This window comes from Mastigoproctus giganteus, chromosome 8 (assembly GCF_048544385.1).
Source record: "Mastigoproctus giganteus isolate SK-2022 chromosome 8, ASM4854438v1, whole genome shotgun sequence".
In the NCBI taxonomy this organism is placed as follows: domain Eukaryota; kingdom Metazoa; phylum Arthropoda; class Arachnida; order Uropygi; family Thelyphonidae; genus Mastigoproctus; species Mastigoproctus giganteus.
In genome coordinates this window covers 109,581,177-109,601,260 of record NC_143582.1, presented here as the reverse complement: position 1 = coordinate 109,601,260, position 20,084 = coordinate 109,581,177, and the positions used below count along the sequence as shown (strand labels likewise).

At 42.1% G+C, this 20,084-nt stretch overlaps 1 protein-coding gene across 2 annotated transcripts in view; it reads left to right on the top strand.

The window, feature by feature from the left end:
* The window catches only part of LOC150081765 (alcohol dehydrogenase class-3-like), a 219,853-nt gene that overhangs the window by 115,726 nt on the left and 84,043 nt on the right, over nt 1–20,084 (top strand). The window contains exons 1-2 of one of the 2 annotated variants that reach the window (XM_090378858.1): nt 3,933–4,041; nt 19,093–19,161. The exons of the other annotated variant lie outside the window; for it this stretch is intronic. Coding sequence (XP_090234984.1) covers nt 19,144–19,161 — 18 coding nt within the window. The 5' untranslated portion in view covers nt 3,933–4,041; nt 19,093–19,143. Of the gene's footprint in view, nt 1–3,932; nt 4,042–19,092; nt 19,162–20,084 lie in introns of those variants that run through there. 2 annotated transcript variants of the gene reach the window in all.

The following is a 20,084-nucleotide window of genomic DNA, read 5'->3' as shown; positions in this document are numbered from 1 at the left end:
CTGTTACCGTGTCGTCTAACCGGACCTATCTACTTGATCTTTCTGCAGCAAGTATTGCCACAACTTTTGAGAGATGAACAGATTTCTGCATCGACGCAACAGACAATGTGGTTCCAACACGATGGAGCCCCTGCCCATTATAGCGGAGATGTTCGTAACTACCTGGATGTCACATTTGGTCAACAGTGGATCGGACGTGGTGGTCCCGTGCGTTGGCCTGCTCGGACACCCGACCTATCATGTCTTGATTTTTATTTCTGGGGTCATATGAAATCGCTAGTTTATGACACCCCTGTTGACAATGCTGAGGAGCTGGTTGCAAGAATCGCAGTAGCTGCCGAAGAAATTCGAAATTCGCCTGGAGTATTCCAGAATGTTCGGATGTCCATGCGTCGGAGATGTGAGGCGTGCATTGTAGCCCGTGGAAGAAACTTCGAACACTTACTTTAATCCATGTATTATTAAAACGATTTCTCACTTACGGTCTCTTTTCTTTATGGTGCTTCTGTGTACAACACCGCTTCAGGAAAGCATTTCCGACCCCACATTGCTATATGATTTCGAGTTGTCAGGATGTACCCTACCCCTCTTAGAAGTTCTGAAACGTTTAACTGAAACACCCTGTATACTATAACCATTCTTCATCGGAATAAGAGAACTACTTGAACTATTAGGGAGTGCCCAAAATTTACTCTTCTAAACCACTCAGTTAACCTGTTTTTATCTTTTACAGTTTCAGTTATAAAATACTAGTAACTTTTCAAAGTTGTTTAAATAATTTAATAAAATTAGATTAAATATCATTTTCATAAAACAAATGAAGGAAGCAAACATGGCTTTAAAACTATTGTAGAGAAAGGAAACCGATATACCGCAAATGCAGAATATTAATGCTACATTAATGCTTGGTATTCGGTAACGGAATAGCACCTTTCCAAGAATTGGAAAGGTGCTATTCCGTTACCGAATACCAAGATTCTCTACAAATTTTATTTTTACGATAAAATTTTAATACCATTATATCAAATTATATGATTTTCTTTTTATTTATAATGTCATTCTAAATAAAATTCTCACATTAAAAATAAAATGAAATCATGCAAATGAGCCATAAAGCAATACTCACTCCCAGGTTCTTTTCCATTAGGCCTATGAAGAAACAGTAACCCGATAAAATATAATTCAACGATTTTCAATAAAAGAAAACATAAGGAAGAAAAAGCGCATGCTATTGTACTGTGAAAACTCATTTGTATTTCGTAGCATTGGTGTCGACCGCTTCTCGTATTCTGTCTTTCTCCCTTATTATGTTTACCGTTGCCACTGAAAAATTTGAATTTCGCGTGATACTTGTTAATGTTTGGCCATTTTCATACATCCTTATTATTTTAATGTTCTAATCCAACTCGATCGCTTTCCTTTTGTTGGTAGATGTACTAGTACCGCTGTCACTTATTATCTCAGTCGGCGCCATGATAACAGCCAAAATTAAATTTTCTGAAAAGAACTTCACAGGTTAAGTCGAAAACTCACTATTATCACCCCACGCGAGCTCGCTCGTATTTTTCTAAAGCATATTTCTGGAGGTTGCTACAAAAAAAAAAAAAAAAAAAACAATTTGCACTTTCCGGGTTACTGGGTTTTCTGTTAATGAAATTCATTATAAACGTGTAGTAAACTCGATCTTATTGCATTTGCTATAATACCGATAGCTGCAATTCTGTAGGTTTTTAGGTTATTATGGTGAATATGTGCGTTTCCTTCACTGAAATCTTCAGTCATATAAAAAATATATACAGGGTATATATAAATAACGTAACGTGAGTCTAAAGCTAATTTCGGTACATAAGTCGGGGACTTCTGTATCGAAAAATGTTCAGCAACCTACGTAAAAAGTATGGCGATAGGCAAAAAACGAAAAACTTATTTATTTTTTGAAGATTTTAAATCTAATAGCTTTCCTTTATTTTTTACAATGTCGCGTATGGTTTGGTCACCAGCATTATAATGGTTCTTTAGAGATTTAACTGATGCACCTTTTTCAAACTTTTCATTAGTTTCAAGTTTTTGTTCAATTGAAAGCGCAACTCTTGCATTTGCCCATCATTTTCGCGATTTATAAACGAAAAAAAAAAAAAAAAAAAGAAATTGTTAATATTAAAAAAAAAAATTTCGACATATAACGAAACAAAATTTGTCCTTTTGCGGTGCGACGGAAGAACACAACAATCGACGTGAGGCACTAAAACAAACTAAACATTTGTCTCTTTTTTTTTTTTTTTTTTTTCAGCGGCGGGTGTGAAGACAGCGACGGTTACGAGATAATAGGCACACTAAACTCCCAATGACGACTTATAACGCCGCTTCTTGTCGCTTATTTACGACTTGCAAAACATCTGTTTATACCTATTCTAGTTATTACTTGAATTTTATGATTTCTGTTTTTTTTTTTTTTTTTTTTTTAATTTGGAGTCTTAAAGTGTCCTGGTTAATCCGATCCCGGTAAATCGAGAGTCTGCGGCAGGAGCGGATTAAGGTCGGTTGAGGCCCCAGGCGCAGAAGAAAATATTGGGCCCCTTAAAAAAAAGAGACAGGGAAAATAAAAATACATGTTAACCATTTTTTTAAATAAATAAAAAAATATTATGTACTAATGTATAATTAATAATAGCATAATAATAATCACAAAGTTTTGAACTAATAGTTTAACTATTAGTTGAACTAATATGTTCAACTAATTTGTGGGGGTTTTGCGTGGGCCCTTCAGAAGTCGGGGCCCAGGGCGCGCGCCCGGTGCGCCTGCCGTTAAATCCGCCTCTGGTCTGCGGTATATATATATATATATATATATATATATATATACATATCGTGCATTAAATGCAGTACCGCTATAGTCTTTATTTGTTGATTCCCCTTTTCAAAACTGGGGGGGGGAGGAATAGATTTAACGGAAGGGCATTTTATATTCGACATTAATAGGTAAGCTCTCGAAATGCTCACTCCCAGCAGTGCAAATTGACGACTCCCCCTTGCAAGGAGGCGCTGATTGTAGCATTTATTTTGCCACAGTAGTTTCGTGGTATGTTAGTGTTATTTTCCTTCCAACAGTCTTGAAGACATAACCACGTGTCTATAAAGATAGATGGTTTTCTTGCATAATTTTGTTAGTATTAATATGCCCCTCTCCAAAAAAAAAAAAAAAAAAACTCAATAAATAAATTATTTTGTTTACGGTCATTTACTTATTTAGCTTTTTGTTCAGTTAAATTCAAGCTAAATTTGTTCTTGTTGCATTATATGCCTTTACTCGCCCTCTGTAGCATGCAACACAAACCACTACACATTTCTGAATAATTTTTAATGCAGTGTCCACTCAGATTTCGATAAAGTTCGCCTGCCAACCAAAGCAGGCTTTAGTTATATACAGTATTTCAATTATTGAAATATATAACATTTCAATAATTGAAATACTGTATATAACTAAAGCAACATGAATAAATTTTGCTTGAATTTAACTGAACAAAAAGATAAATAAGTTAAATGTAGTACAGTATATTTAACCAATCTGCTTTAACCTGCTTTTGAGACCACCCTCAAATTGCATTACGACTGGCTCGAATTCCTTCACGTTCGTTCCATCGGTTGGGAACCGACCGACGCTTCTGCAAGTTATTATTGACTTCCGTAATGATTCCGTGTTAGATTGCAAAACAACAAAGTGCCATGGTTGCTTAATCATCATTACAACACAGATCAAGTTTTTTTTTTTTCTCAACCAACTCGTTATTCGTCATTTAGAAACAGGATGTACAGCATCCTGTGAAATACATATTCATCGACCTTGCTGTTTTCAGCAACGTTGAATGTCCTTGCTGTTTTCAGCAACGTTGAATGTCCCGTGGTTGCCCCGTGATGCTTCTTAAATGTGACACCAGATGGCGCAGAAATTAGAGTGAAGATAAGGTGGGGAATGATTGCTCTAAAGTTCACTGCTGTTGACTGCACTGTTCGAGGAGTTCAGATCTGTCCGTGCTACTCTCGGTGAGTAAACTAGTTTGAATAGTTAATGCCTTGCAAAACGATTGATGGAAATATAGTTAAACGAAGTGAAAGTAGTTAAAAGCCTGTTAGAATCGTTTCTTTTACTGTCCAAGTTCCCAATATGCCTTTAGCGCAAGTATTTAGAAACGTATTCTAATAAACTTATTCAGTTTTAATAATGTCTTAATTGACAAAGTAATCTTTAAATTTTTTTTACAAAATTCACCTTGTCAGTCTAATCCGTCGTGCTGCATGATGCCAACAAAGTTCAGGTTCTGCGCACAAAAACACGTAGTTAATCTTCTTCGCAAAAAACCCTCCAGTGCTAAACGTCAGTATGTAGTTGATGCTTTTTATTATTTTCAATATTATTTATATTATTGACAAAGTGTTTTACACCCGCTCAAATCTTTCATTGATAGACCTCTAATCTTAGAATTCATCGATCTTAAACGTCTATTTCCAACAACTTGGCTGCACCAAGCCGTTGGTTGATCGTATCAGTGGCACATTCTACATCCTCGTAATCATCTAAGCTAGATAAGGATGCAGTCGGGTTTGATAGGAGTGATTAATTATTGTAATCGATTTTTCACAATTGTTAGTTTCTTCACTAATTGCGCTTTATAAAACAAAATTCGAATTTATGCTCCTTTTATCCTATAAATAGGCCTGATTAATTTGTAACTGTGTGCAAGTTAATTAGTTTAAGCAGTTGCTATACTGGAGTTGGCTTTTAAATTTACATTGTATACCTCAACGATATGGTCCTCGGCACCTGCATCTTACCAAACCAGGTTCCTATCCCTGGAATACTGGATTTTAAAATGGCTAAATAAGGTGGTATGCCTGCCACCTATAATCTCAAAATCTGTCATGCTCTCTAATCTAAATATGCTACCTTGGAAGTATCATATAATCTCCAGTAACCTCGTGATCTTCGCCCAGCATCTCTCCGGATAATTAAGCTCACCTGATATCTGGGATATCATTGCTAGACTGTCATATCGTAATAGAACTTATACGAGCGCCCTGCCATCCAGAGCTAAGTTGCGCAGCATGACCTACCTGGATAACGTGTTTCCATTTAATTCCATGGAAATATTTAACAGGTTATCCATTGACTGTCAGAAGCTCTGCAAGGACAAAACGTACAGATCTGCCTCTGGCAGATATGTATGCCCTGGTCAAACTGTAGGTGATATTACTTCCGCGATGCTATATTACCCATTTATTGTTATATTTATGTATCTACGATTATGTAATCAGATGCTGTTTTAGGCCATGTATTGTATCAATTCATTTGTGTACTCCGTACATAGATTGTAAATAGTATGGCAATATTTATTTATTATCATGTAACCTGTATCCTCCAGCTGGATAGCTGTAAAGGGACATTTCTTTGGAAATAAATTGATATTAATAATAATAATAATATACAGGTAGCAAGTTAACCCTTCAGGACTATAAAGCCAGGAGTTTTTATTTTACAGAAGGGTTTCTGTAAAACCCCTGCTTAGGTTAGCTAACATGAAATTTAAATTACTTACATATATAAGTAATTTAAATGAGCAAGTAATGAATAAATTAGTCATTTTTAAGTAATGAGTAAAAAAGTGGTAATAAGTGAACAATAAATATTAAATACGTAATAAGTAAATTGCAATAAATAATCTAGACATAATGAAGTATGCACAAGATAACGTCATACACTGAGTGATCACTGAATTATGACCACTCCTCTGAAAACTGAATTCGACCTGTTTACCACGTGAGGTACGAGACTGCGCAGTAGTCGACCTACGACCTCAGTGGTTCAGTAGGTAGTAAAATTCCGAGCGTGATGGATAAAAGGAAGGATTTATCGGACTTTGACGAAGGACAGATTGTGGTAGCTCGAAGAGCTGGTACATCGATTTGCCAAACGGCTGAACTGGTGGCGTGTTCGAGAGCCGCCATAATTAAATTGTACCAGGACTGGCATCAAAATGGTCAAACAACGACCCGACGGCAAAAGTGAAAAGGTCAGCGAAAGGTTAGGTTTGTGCGCCGGGTCCGACGACGCGAACAGGCATTGCACTGTTGAAGAGTTGACTAGGCAATACAACATGAGCCGACAGGGCTAGCCGGGTGGGTAAAGTGCCTGCCTGGCAACCCAAAGGTCGCGGGTTCGAATCCCGCCTCGGGCTTGGATCAAAGTACTGCAAAAACCTTGGTAGGTGCGTTATGGCCACAGAAGACGATCCGCCAACAACTACACAAAAAAAAAAAAAAAAATACATGGGCCAACCCGGAACAATATCTGACATGACCATGTTTCGCACGTATGGGCTATACCAGCAGACGACCCCTATGGCATCCTCTCCTAACCAAGGTTCATCGGCGTAAAAGACTCGCCTGGTGCAAAGAGCATGCAAGTTGCACGTCTGGAAGAAGGTGTGCTGGTCGGATGAGTCACGTTATTTACTCTACACCGTGGATGGTCGTGTACGGATACGGTACTCTTGATCCATCATGCATGGTATCAAAAGTGGAGGAAGTTGTATGGTGTGGGGTTTCACTGCCAGTAACTTGGACCCCTGGTGCATGTGGAACAACGTATCACTGGTCTCCGCTATCGTCAACTGCTTGCTGATTGTGTACACCCAGCGATGTTACACCTTTTCCAGAATGGCGATGGTGTCTTCCAAAATGATAATGCGCCGAGTCAAAGAGCACTTGTTGTGCAGGAATGGTTTGAGGAACACAGTTCTGACTTCCAGATTATCGATTGGCGTCCAAACTCTGCCGATATCAATTCCATAGAAGACTTGTGGGACACTATGGAAAGGTATATATCAGGCGTCTGGATACACCAATTGCCTCCATATCTGCATTTCTGACCGCATTACACACATCAGGAGGTATTCAACAAGATGTCGGAAGCGTACTTCCCGAACGCTTCCGACATCTTGTTGAATCAATGCCACGTCGGATAGCTGCTGTACTGAGGGCAAAAGGAGGACCTTCGAAATATTAGGTAGGTGGTCATAATTCAGTGATCACTCAGTGTATATTAAAACCACTAATTGGTTAAACCAGTAAGCAACTAATGCTCATTCCAGTCACATGATTCGAGACAGTTTTACAGTAATTTTTAACTACGTCGTTTTTGTTGTAGTAGGGTTTTAGGAGCATCAGCGACTAAGGCCATATTGATCCGTTTATGTTGTCTGTAAATTGACTGTTCTGAGGTCGATCTGTTTGTTGGACGAAAACCCCGAGTTTCCGGGAGAAAAAACCGCGCCGTCCTCGCCTGAGACCGGCTACTCAGCGACGCTGTGAAAAAGGCCCAAAACTTTCTCACATCATCGATGGGACTAGAACTCAGGTATTTTGCACCCGGTATTGTTGGACGGCGATTCCACCAACTAGGTACTGCAGTATCTACTAGTTACGAGTGGTTAAGTCTGACGTTTTTCGTGGAGTTCTGTTAACAGATACTTGTAAAGTTCAGTTCAGTTATTGGCACTGACGAATAGTGTGGACTGTAGACAGGTAAAAGAGTCAGCGGGAACGATCAACTAAGGTCAGGAAAATCGGCACAGAATAATTTTTCCGTAGACTCGATTAATGAAAAATTTTATAAAGTCAACATAGTGTGCTTGTACACTCTGGGGAGCATTTGTTGCACTAGAAACCGGTCATTAAAACCAAGATGGTTATGAGAGAAGCAGAGCTTAAGGGCGGTTCTGAGAGTATCAGGTGGAATCCCCTCCAACTGCAACCTTCTGCACCCTCATTCTATGACCCCGGAATGAGGGTGCGGAAACAAACCTTCCCATTTCACCCATCCATTCTCTTCAAAACTTTGTCCAGTTCTTCCTTGAATTTATTTTGGCCATCAACTTTCCCAACTCCACAACGACCGACAGAAGTTTGTTCCAGCAATCAAATACCCCACGGCTAATGGAAAATTTCCGCACATCTATTCTACAACTGTCTTTCCTCAATTTGAATTTATGTCCCCTCAGGTGTGTAATCTGAGCTAGAGTAAGAATCCCATCAGCATTGAGGTAATTTAGGCGGTCTTTGTGTGGACCGCATCAATTTTTGTGAGTTGAGGTGTGTTTGTATACGAGCCATCTGAGGAGCTAGAATTTTATGGCAAAGGTGAATTTTATTGTGGTGGGGGCAGTTGATGCCCAGATTTCAAGCTTAAAAGTTTGGGCATCTACTGCCTCTTTTACTGCCTCTGGAAGGTCGCAGATGAAATTATTCAGAACGCGATCCAGAAACTACAGGGTGGCCACTGAAAGACTTAATGATATAAAACAAAAATAACTTTTACAAACATATTTTTTATTATTTCATTTGGAAATATAATTAATGGATTTTTTTTCAAACCGGGCGATTAAGTTCCGAATCATGTTATCGCTAGGAGATAACTCTTACTTTAAAATGTTGCCGGTATTTTCTCTGAGTTTCAATAATTGATCTTTCACTGGAATAGAAAAACCCAATGAATTTTACTCGTTGCTGGACATCATACGTAGCCATTTTAATCTCCAAGGGATCCTCTATAACCTGTAAAAAAAGATTGAAAATGAACAAGCTATGACTTTTTCAAATCCTTTAGTCTTTCAGTGGCCACCCTGTATTAATAATTACAACAGAACAATATAACGAATTCTTTCTTCCTGGTAGCATCCCATTTTTTTTCCAACTCGTGTATTAATGATCTTGGTAAAACACTTCCCAACACACTCCATTCAATGCCTCCTGTGGTCTTCCGTCAAAAGGATGTCAGAAGGATTTTGACGAATCTTGATGCTAAGAAAGCTCCAGGTCCCAATGGTATTTCTCCACTTGTTCTCAAAACCTCTCCTGAACTTACTCCTATTCTTTGCCGCCTTTTTTCACTTTCTTATTCCAAAGGTGTTTTTCCTTCTGTTTTGGAAATTTGCTCATATCCAGCCAGTTCCTAAAAAGGGTGACAAATCCCTTTCATCCAATTATCGTCCCATTGCAATTACTTCTACTTTTTCTAAAGTAATGGAGAATTCAATTAACCGCCAACTACCTAGAAACCTTCCGTCTGATTAACGATCGCCAGTATGGATTCCGTCAGTGTCGATCCACTGGTGGTATTGTGGCTTATGTTACTAATTTATGGACTAATTCAATGGAAAGGTTCGGTGAAACACAAGTAGTTGCTCTTGACGATCTCAAAGGCTTTCGATCGTGTTTAGCATAAAGGTCTTCTAAACAAGCTTCCATCTTATGGGTTTGCCAATTGTTTTTAGTAATTGGTTATCCAGTTTTCTCCCTGATCGCTCACTGTGGGTGATGGTAGATGGCTCTGTCTTCTAACTTCTCCACCAATGCCGGTGTCCCTCAAGGTTCAATTCTTTCCCCCACTCTTTTCCTCTTGTATATTAATGACCTTCTTCCATTGACTGGAAATCCTATCCATAGTTTTGCCGATGATAGCACATTGCATTCTACTTCCCATTTTGAGAAACCTTGCCCCGTTCAATCAGCTTCAACTTCTCTAAAATCTCCTACCAATTCCTTAAATGCCGATCTTCAGGTAATTCTCCAGTGGGGCAAAGACAACTTAGTTGATTTCAACCCTTCTAAAACTCAGTCTTGTCTTATATCTCGCAAAAAGGATTCTTCTGCTCCTATGCTTATCTTTGGTGACACTCCGATTTCTAGGCAAAATGATATCTTTTTTGGGGATTACCCTGACTTCTAATCTCTCTTGGCACAAGCACATTATAAATATTGCTTCCTATGCATCTAAAAAACTTGGTTTTCTCTTTCGCTCTCGGCGTTACTTTTCTTCCAAACAGCTGCTCACTCTGTATAAATCGCAAATCCGCCCTGGCATGGAATATTGTTCCCACATCTGGGGTGGTGCCCCCAAAACCTCCCTCAGGCTTCTTGATTCCATTCAGAAGAGGGCAGTTAGGTTAATTAATGACCTCTCTAACAGTCACTCCACTCGCTGTGTGTGTGTGTGTGTGTGTGTGTGTGTGTGTGTGTGTGTGTGTGTATAAACTGTGTCGGGGTGGTTCCCAGGCAAATGCCCATCTCCACCTAATTCTTTATTTTACAGAAAACTGTAAAGTGGGCCTGAAATATAGCTAAGAAATTGAAATTCCAGAACAAGAATTTTTGATGTGTAAATTAATTTACACTAATATATCCAATAATAATGACCAAAATTTGAATAGGAAAGATTACAGTAGTATTGAAGGAATGTTTGTGAGCTTAATGTGTTGTTTATGTCAGGTCACTCTGCCATCAGGAAGCAGCTGACAACTTCAGCTGCAACCTGATGCCCGTCCCCGGCACGTGGAGCCGGACCTGCTTCTACTATTATACTCTAGAGTGCTGCTAAGCACAAACGTGCACCCAACAGAAGAAGTGCAATACTGTTGGGTGCCAACATCCCTGGTCTCAGGCCGCCCAAACCCAAGAACCAGGGAAGAGAAAAAAAAAAAAAAAAACCACCGTAGTGGTACATGTTCAGGGCCCCAGACCGAACAAAACGCCTCCGGAACTGAAGCTCCCGAACCCAGATGCAATCATGCATGATGCAAATACGCTGCCAACTCTAGGTCGGAAAAGTTTCTGATAATAGTTCTTCTGGCGAACACTGCAGCAGCAAACCTTTGTAAAGCCTGGAAACTAGATACATCTTTCAAGAGGATTCCTACGTTGTCCTCGGCAAAGGGAGAAATCTCATCAAAGAGACGACGACGTTCCGACCCGTAACAGGGGCAATCAAACAACACATGTGTCCAGGTTTCCGTCTCACCACACGAGCACCACGGGTCTGGCTCCAATCCTCTTGAATACAACTTATCACGAAATGATCCGTGGCCAGTCAAAATATAGCTTGTAAACATCGAAGGACAAAACCAGGACGACACTGTCTTCGATGTAGCATAATCCGCAAGTGGAATAATTTTCCTTGTGATCTCGCCAAAACTAGAAGAGCTCCAACGAGCCCTCCACATAGCAATCAGGGAGTTCCAAATTTTAACTTTCTCCTCCTTAACATTAGCAGTCAAATCAACAGAGATACCCAAACATTGAGCTGAGATACCTTTTCTTAGAGCATACAACATGCCACGATATAGAATGTACAAATCTACAGGTATAGTCCCTGCAAGCACCTGCAGTGCAACCGTTGAAACAGTCCTAGGAGCATGCAGAAAAGCCAACAATATGGATCTCTGCAACGACATTAGCTGCCTACTGATTCTAACCTTGGTCACAGCCTCCATCCATACACCAGCGGCATATGCGACTATGGGCAAGAAAATAGCCTTGTAATATAATGCCATTGTTCTTTTATTAAGACCCCACTCCCTCCGAGAAATCCGTATGACAAATGAAGTAAAATTCTTCAGCTTATCTCTCAAATGTGAAACATGCTGGTGAAATCCCAGCCGGTCATCCAAAATAATACCTAAATACTTGATGCTACTTACTAGAGGAACTTGGATTCCATTCAGCAAAACCCTAGGTGGACACTTGTACAAAGTATGTTGAGGGTCAAACGGCACCAGGAATTTCTCCCATCTCCGCGAGTGTTCGCTGTATCGAGGGACAGTACTCTGTCAAGACCAGAGATTTAAAAGTGTGTGGATCATGTGTTGTGTAGTATGTTGTGCCCATTGTTCTTCTGGCCTATTGGCCGTCGAGCCCCTGATGAGACCCGACGTTGTCCGTACTATGCCAACGAGGAGGCTGGCCAGGTGTACCTTGAAATTTATTATACTCTGGCAGGTCCCGCCGCCTAATTTCCTGGGATTTCAGCGGCTGGGTCCTATAAAAAAAAAAAAAAAAAAAGATAGATAATCGCGGTGGTATAATTGCAAAATCGCTATTAAGTTGGTATGTGGGGTTTGTTCCCCGAAATTACCATGGGATTGTACGCTAAAATGACAAGTTCTAGAGGCCTAATGGGGCGGGCAATAATTTTGGTGCTAATTTAAATTTGGATGCGTGGGGCTTTCGCGGTGAATAGTCAAAGAGAAGGGTAGGGAGACTGAAGGCTGGGGGGAAGAAAGAGAAGTAAGGGGCCGATAGGGTAGATGGCCCCTGCAGTCAGTGGGGCATGCCCATGCCCCACCAGAGGGAAAGGGGGATGGCAGGAGGAGGAGAAGACAGCGAGCCATCTCCCCCCCCCCCTGCCAAGGAATAGGAGTGAAAGCAGGCTGGTCAAGGTTGCCAGCCCAGATCGCCATATGGCTAGGTGGCAGCAATGTGCTGCAATCATTTCTCTGAGCCCTTGCATGGTAGTATCTGGGAAGGTTTCCGTGGTTGTGTAGACATTCTGCTGGCCTGCACGGCATGGTTGTTTACTGCAGTGGTTGAGGCTGTGGGAGCGTCCTTCTCCTTGTGAAGAGGTCCTGGGCCAGCTGCGCGAATGCCTTGTATGTGTCAACTTCAGTTATGGCGAGGTCTTCTTGATTACGGAGGTTAAGCTGTGTTCTAGTAATGAACCTGCAATAGAGGTCCTCATATAGTGGGCAACTGTACATTAGGTGCTCCCACGTTTCACGTTCACCACAGAGGCAGAACGGTGTATCACTCAGTCCAAATCCTTGTAGTTTGTCTCTAATGGCCCCGTGTCCCGTCAGCAGGTAGGTGGTGTAGAGTCCTGGTGAGAGCCACGGTGGATAATTCGGGTATACCAGCCGTATGTTGGGTAGAAATTTTCTAGTTATTGCACCTTTGCTGGAGGTCTCCCAGTGGGCCTGCCAAGTTTGTTGGAGGTAAGCGGAGAGACGGCTCCTTTCTACTTTGGGATCATTTGACAGATCTATGGTGTAGTCGAGGCATGTTGCCGTTCTGCCTTTGGTCAGTTGATAGAGTAGCCCATGCTTAACAATCTCCAGGTCCAGAGGGAGGGATCCCGTTAGAGCCTGGAGTGCGTGGGTACTTACAGTGTTACATGCTCTCGAGATGGTTAAGAGTATGTGTCGCTGTGTAGTCTCCAATTTTTTCCGGTTCACTGCAGTGGTAGCCTTGCGATACCATATTCCAGAAGCATATGTAATCGCTGGCAGGAAAATAGCTTTATAGTAGAGGCTGAGGGTTTTCCGCCTCAAACCCCATTCCTTGCGTGTGATTCGCGCAAAAAGTGCGGAGTATCCTCTAATTTTCTTCCGTAAGTGCATTATATGTGGTGTAAAGCTCAGGTTTTTGTCTAGTACGACTCCAAGGTGCTTTAATTCGGTGGTAAGCTTGATTGTGTTACCTTGTATCTTGATTTGAGGGGGTCGTCTGGTGTCTAGGGCTCCTTTTAATAATATAGATCTTGTCTTCGAGGATGAGATCTTCAAGTTATTGTTGTTAGCCCAGTCCTCTAGAGTTTCTATTGCTCTGTTGGCGGTGTTCTCCAGTTGCGCCCTAGATCCCCCAGGCAGCACCAGAACCACATCATCCGCATAGGCTAGGGGAACGACGTCGCCGAGTTCCAGGTTCAATAAGCCATCTAGAACCAAGTTCCATAGGAGTGGGCCCAGGATTGAGCCCTGTGGGCATCCTCTGAATACTTCTCTTGTTACTGAACAATATGGTGCTCTGACTGTCACGAACCTATTCGACAGGTAGGATTTGATGACTTGATACAGATTTGATGGTAGGTTGGCTTTCCGGAGTCGGGCCAGGACGCTTGGCCACCATAAAGTGTCAAACGCCCCAGCAAAGTCTATTGCTATGACCAGAAAGTATTTCTGATCTGAGGTAGTTGCAGCATTTGTAATATTTTCCAGGACATCCAAGGTTGAGCATCCCTTCCTAAATCCATATTGTCGGGGTGACTGCAAGCCGGCTGCAGTGTAGTGGATCCCTATTCTGTTTCTTAATAAGTGCTCAAAGAGCTTGCTCAGGACTGATAACAGTGCTATGGGTCTGTATGACCCCGGAAGGTCCAGTTGTTTGTTGGGACTTTTGGGAATGAGGCACAAGTTTGCAGTTTTCCAGGCCTGGGGGAACAGGCCTTCTTTGAGGCAGTGGTTGTATAGATTAAGAAGCACCTCTGGAATGGTTTCGACGGCTTTCTTGACAATCTCTGGCTCCAAAAGATCAGAACCAGGAGACTTCTTGTTTCTAATCCTCATGGCAGCTGTTTCCAGTTCAAGTTTGGTGAAAGGTTCTTCTGTTGCAGTCGTGTAGTAGGTTTCATTGTCTGCACAGAGGGTTATCTGCTCTGGGGTAGAGGGGGCAAGATGGTCTTGAAACATGGTATCCATGATGTTAATAATTGTTTCCTGCCAGGTCCGGGTATAAGTACCCTGCCGTGTCCTCGTCGCTGGTATGGTCTCACCCCTGGGGAGTTTGTTTGTGGTTACTCTGTATACCACACCCCAGGGGTTATCATTCCCAGTGGTAGAAACAAGGTGTTCCCAACTGCGCATCTTACGCTGGCGAATGGTTGCCGTGTATAGGTTCCTTGCATCTCGGAAGTTCTGTCTCAGTGCCTCCACTTCCGCTGCCGGCTGGGAGCGCCTTGCCCGCTGGAAGAGTTTCCTTCTCCTGTGCACCTCCTGCCTAAGCCTCTGTAGCTCTGGAGACCACCAGGGTACAGCCCCCGGGGTTGGGTTTTTCTTTTTGATAGAGGTGTTGGCAGCTTCAGTGATGAGACCAGCGACCGTCATCTGATGCTGATCCGGGCTGAGTCCAATGATGTTCAACGATTGGGCTGCTGTGGTCAGTGTGGCTTGGAAGAGTGGCCAATCCGCCTTCTCTATGGCATATCTTGGCTGTGCCTGCCTCACTGCTTGGTGTCGCCTAAGGGAGCGCTGGAGCTCAAACGTGATGGCCCTGTGGTCCGACGTGGTCCAGCTTTCTTGGACGGTCCACGATGTTAGGTGGCCAGCGAGGGATCTGGTAGCCAGAGAGACATCGATTGTGGCCTCCCCCATCGAACTAGAGAACGTTGCCAGATTGTTTGGCCGGTTGAGGACTGTGTACGGACTATTTGCTAAGTAGTCTTCAAGTTGTTGCCCGTTCTGTACTCCACGTCTATCCATGGTCTCGCTGAACCACGCTGGGGACCTGCAATTCACATCCGCTCCCACGACAATTTTACTGTTTGGGAAGTCTGTCTGGAGGCTCCTCAGATATCTGGTTACTGGTAGTATATCTTCACCTGGGTGACAGTATAGCGATACCGCATAAAATTCACCCAGGGGCGTGATAATATGGGCACATGCAGCCCAGGATGTGCAGTAGTTGGTTAGTTTTGTTGCCGTTATATTTGGATTCCGAATCAATATGCAAGCCCAGGGTGTTTCTCTGTTATCCTGCACTATCTTATAGGCCAGGGGGTAACCCCTGACCTCCTTGCGATATGCATATGGCTCCTGGAGGAGGAATATGTCGAGATTTGCCTCGTTCGCCTTCTTTGTGAGCTGCGCCGCTACTATTTTGGACCGTTGTGCGTTCAGTTGTATGAATTTTACCCTGTTGATGTTATAGGATTTAGGGCGTGTGGCCATAATCTAGTCTCATTTGGAAAGTGCTCTTTGCTTTACAGTACACTGGACATTCGTTATCCCTAACTGAGTGCTCTGCTGGTAGTTTATGGAATTTGCAATTTACACAGGTCGGCGGCTTGTCTTTATTCGGACACGTGTTGAAGTCGTGGCCACGTTCTGCACAGTGGCCACAAGTGGGTTGGGTTTGGGCACAGGTATGAGTGGTATGCCCAAACCGGCAACATCTGAAACACTTAGGGACAGCAACGTGTTCCCTAAAGCGGTGACTGCCCCAGTTTATAAACACTCTGTCGGTCTGGCTAAGCGTGACCCAGGCCGCTGGTGACAACTCGACGACCCAGTGGCAAGCATTTCCTGTTCTGGCTTTCGTCTTGAACTTGGGAATAATCAAGTTGGCGGGTTCTTCTTCCGGATGTGCGTGCTGGAGGTTTCTGTAATACAGTTCCTCCTGGAGAGCAGTTGGTGTCAGATCATTGTCGAGGTTATATATTCTGATGCTAGGTCCTTTGCGTCTAGGGTGTAGGGCTTCAAGTCCGAGTGTTTGAATCTTCTCATTTTGTAGGATTTTTGTTGCGTCCTCTTTTGTTTGAGTCTCGATGATAATCCCTACGTTTCGGGTCTTCCTTACCGATTTTATTTTGGTATCTCTGAAGTCGTCTGCCAACTTTGTGACCACTAGATTTTTGACCTGTTCGCTGCTACTGTTTTCGTCTGTGGAGGTCGGGCGCAGTATTACCAAATGTGGTGTTGGCAGGAGGGTCCTGCGTTTCATCGCTGTAGTCGCAGTTGCAGTTGGGTCAGCAGTCGGTCGGGTCCTCAGTGCTTGCGCATACGAGGGAGCGCGCTGTGACATTTGGTCTGCTCCCACGGATTGGAAGGCCTCCAGTTTCGCTTTAGCTGTTTCGCACTCTAGGTTGGTTTGTAGTAGGACTGTCTCCAGCTTTGTCCAGATGGACACTATTTTTCCTCGAAGTCCAGTAGTTATTCTGTTGCTGGTATCTTTCAGAAGGTTCTCTAACGTTGTTCTGAGGGCGAGGGTCTTTTCCAGTACCGTCCCCTCTGGGAGAGTCGGATCTAGCGACTCGCTATTTTCGTCCTCCTTTACATTGTTGGTATTTTCTGCTTGAGAGCAGAGGATGTTCTGACTTCCTCTTGTTCCTTGCTGGCTTCTTGTCTCTCTGTCACTCTGTTCAACGACCTGTTTTTTATTATTTTTCCGCTTGGGTGCGGAGTTCGTTTCCTCTGTATACTCAAGCTGCACAGTTTCCAATAGAGTACTGCCTGCTGTTTCCTGCGGAGCAGTGTTTATTTGGGCGGTGTTGCTATCAGTTTCTTGTGGCATCTTGAACCAAACTTCGGATTACCGAGCTATTCCAGATAAACGAATGTAATGCGTATCGTTGTGGAAAGTGATTCACAAGATTGCAAATAGCGTTGACTACAAGTTCGTAGCACAAGTTCAAGCCGAGATATGGCGTGTCAAAGTTTCAGCTAACCCCCGCAGGTCACTGAGGAGGGGGGGGGATAACACCAAGGAGCTGGGACTACCTTTAGTAGGTTTTGGGTCAACAAGTACAACGGTGGTGTTAATTCTGTCTATGGTGCATGGTTATCAATCGTGTCTTTAACATTTTAGGTTCCACGTGGGGTGGGTGGTGGGGGAAGCACATTAGAAATTTAGAAATCATTGTTCAGCAGTGGTAGTGAACTTCTTCCGTTCGATGACTACAGGAGAAAGTATGCAGCAGTGGGTGGGAGTGGGGGAGAAACAATCACTAACCCTGTCGCCACCTGACCTTGCCAGGAGCTTAAGTGACGTGTTGCCTTAAGCAGAATATCACTGGGTTCGGCTGCGTTGAATGAACATTAAGCTTGCTGTTGGTTTCGACTGTTAATTAACTGGAATATACGAATGCTTAAAATTTAGATTAAACATATTTTCCTTAGCAGACACTACAGGTTCTAGTTCTCAAAAGCTTTCTGTTAAATTGTGATTCAATATATAACACAGGGGGTCACCCTCCCCAGTCAAGAGTGCAGTTCAACCGCGGTGGCAGGGAAATAAGTGGAATGCCACTCTCTCCAACGCTAGAACAATGCCGCCATGGTGAGCTGACACATTGTTGCCAGCGTTGAATTAAAAACGAGTTGAAATGCACTATCTCACCCAATAAAACTGAAAACAAATCTCACCACTGTGATCCACTGATGTAGATAAATCCTTCAGTACACAATTTAATTACCATATTAAACTTAAAACGCATAATCCAGACACATTTTCACGGAGCGATGAACAGCACGTGTGAGTAAGAAGGCGGCCATTTTGGTTCGGTGGACACTTGTAGTCGAAATACTGTTCATGGGCACTGTTCTTCTGAATTGGCTTCTATAATTCCCGCTCTCTTTCAAAACAGTCCAAACACGTGCCGCCAACATCCATTTACTGTCCAACTCCAAACCCACAGAACCAACTTTTCATCTTCCTCATTTATTCATTCAACTGCCGTTTTCTGGAACAACCTTCCTTCATACGTATTTCCTGAAAACTACAATCTACAGAAGTTCAAGTCCAATATCAACAAATATCTTCTTTCGTCTGCTCAACCTCCAACCCAAGCACGGTATTAAGTACTATAGGTTCTAATACCTCTCGTGTTTGGGGTTTACATAAAAAAAAAAAAAAAAAAAAAAATTGTATTAGTGTAAGAGTCTGTGTATATAGTGCTGTTTGAGTTTGGCGCATCAGCAAGTTAGGTCATATCGCACCATATATATATATATATATATATATATATATATAATGCCTGTGTGCGTGCGCACGCGCGTTGTCTGTGATCGATTTGCGGTTTTCTGGAAAAAAAAAGCGCGACTTTCCGGCAGGAAAAAACCACGCTATCCTCGCCTGAGATCAGTTATATCTCGGTTACATTGTGAAAAGGCTCATAAAAATTCCTCCCGTCATCGACGAGATTTGAAAGGATGGTAGGTAAAGGCCATTCTTTCTGGGTAGGACAGCGATTCTTCTAACTGTGCTACACATAATGGCTGTGTATGGTGTCAAGGAGATTACTTCGAAGGAGATCTATCCAAATAGCTGATAAACTTAATTATTTTTCAAATATTATTTTTAGTACTTGAATGTTTTTAGCCTGTCGTACTGACATCGCTCATTGGAGAAATGCAACCATGGCGTAAGGTCCTGTTACGCGTTTGCTGTCAGCTATTACACCCACACAGAGAAATACTTGACTATGGATGTTGCGGTGCATTAATTTTTCTGATGAGGAATGCAGTTCATTATAAATTGTTCATTGAGGATCTGGATTGACGGAGAAGGGGCAGTGCCATTGATTCAGAGTAGTTTACGAGGGAACGTTGCTGTATTTTGTGTCGTCACATAGATTTAAACGTGTAGAATGGTCGACTATGTATTTGCATGCTGAATCAGCAACGAAGATTTTTTGCATTACTTCTGATTTCTCATAAATCATCCACAGTTACATAAACCTATTTTTTTTTTTTTTTTTTTTTTTCTCCATTCTAGGTTGGATGAAATTGTGCCTACGTTGAAAAACAAACGAATTCATCGGAAGTAATGTCTACTGTAGGAAAGGTAAATATTTTTATATAAAATTTATCACGCATTTGTTTTATAAAGTGTCATTACGTATTCTATAATTAATTACATTAAATATTGACAAAAGCCATTAACATTTTAGCCAGTTAATTGGATTTTATTAATTGATGAGTCTACGATCTGTTTTATTATATAACACACCCCAAAATCATGACAAGTCAGGGCCGTGCCAAAGTATCTGGGGAACCGGGCACAAAGCTCTGTTCGGGCCCCCCAACAGTTTTAACAGTTTTTGTTATTTCCCCCCTCCAAAATCCACTACTTTGAAATTTTACGTTGTAAGAACCCAATCTTACAACTACTCAAAGAAAATAAATTTTGGGAAAATTTTGAAATTTATTATATATATATTAAACAGACACAGATAAGCAAATTTCTCTTGCGTTTCCACAGTTGTTTGTATCAGTTAGAGAACGGATTAGCGTTGTCAATAGGGATGGGGCATTTCTGACTAAAACTGAACAATAGGAATGTCAGTTAGAAGCCGTTTTGTTTACGGTAAATAGAATGGGAGCTGCACTTGAAGAAAGTGAACAAAGGGTTAGGACTCCAAAGAAGAAAGGCTCGGAATTCTAGAGCAAGCCAAGATTTGATATTATAGCGCTGAATAAACAGGCCCACCCTGAAGTGCGCTCTTATAAATTTCAAAAGCGGTCACTTCAAAAAGGCGTAAGGAAATGGGTACGTAAACAAGGATGGTCAGAAGTGTTCCCGAAATTTCTAAGCATCCAGATGTTCCCGCTACGACTAAAGGAGTCCGACCTACAAGAACTGGGGCCGAGACAACGGAAAAAGAATTGGACGAATAAGAAAAAAGATGAAGGAGAAATTAATGGTGATTGGTCAAGAAAGGGGTGAAGAGGGATGAACAAAAAGGAGAAAGAAGAGTGAGACAGAAT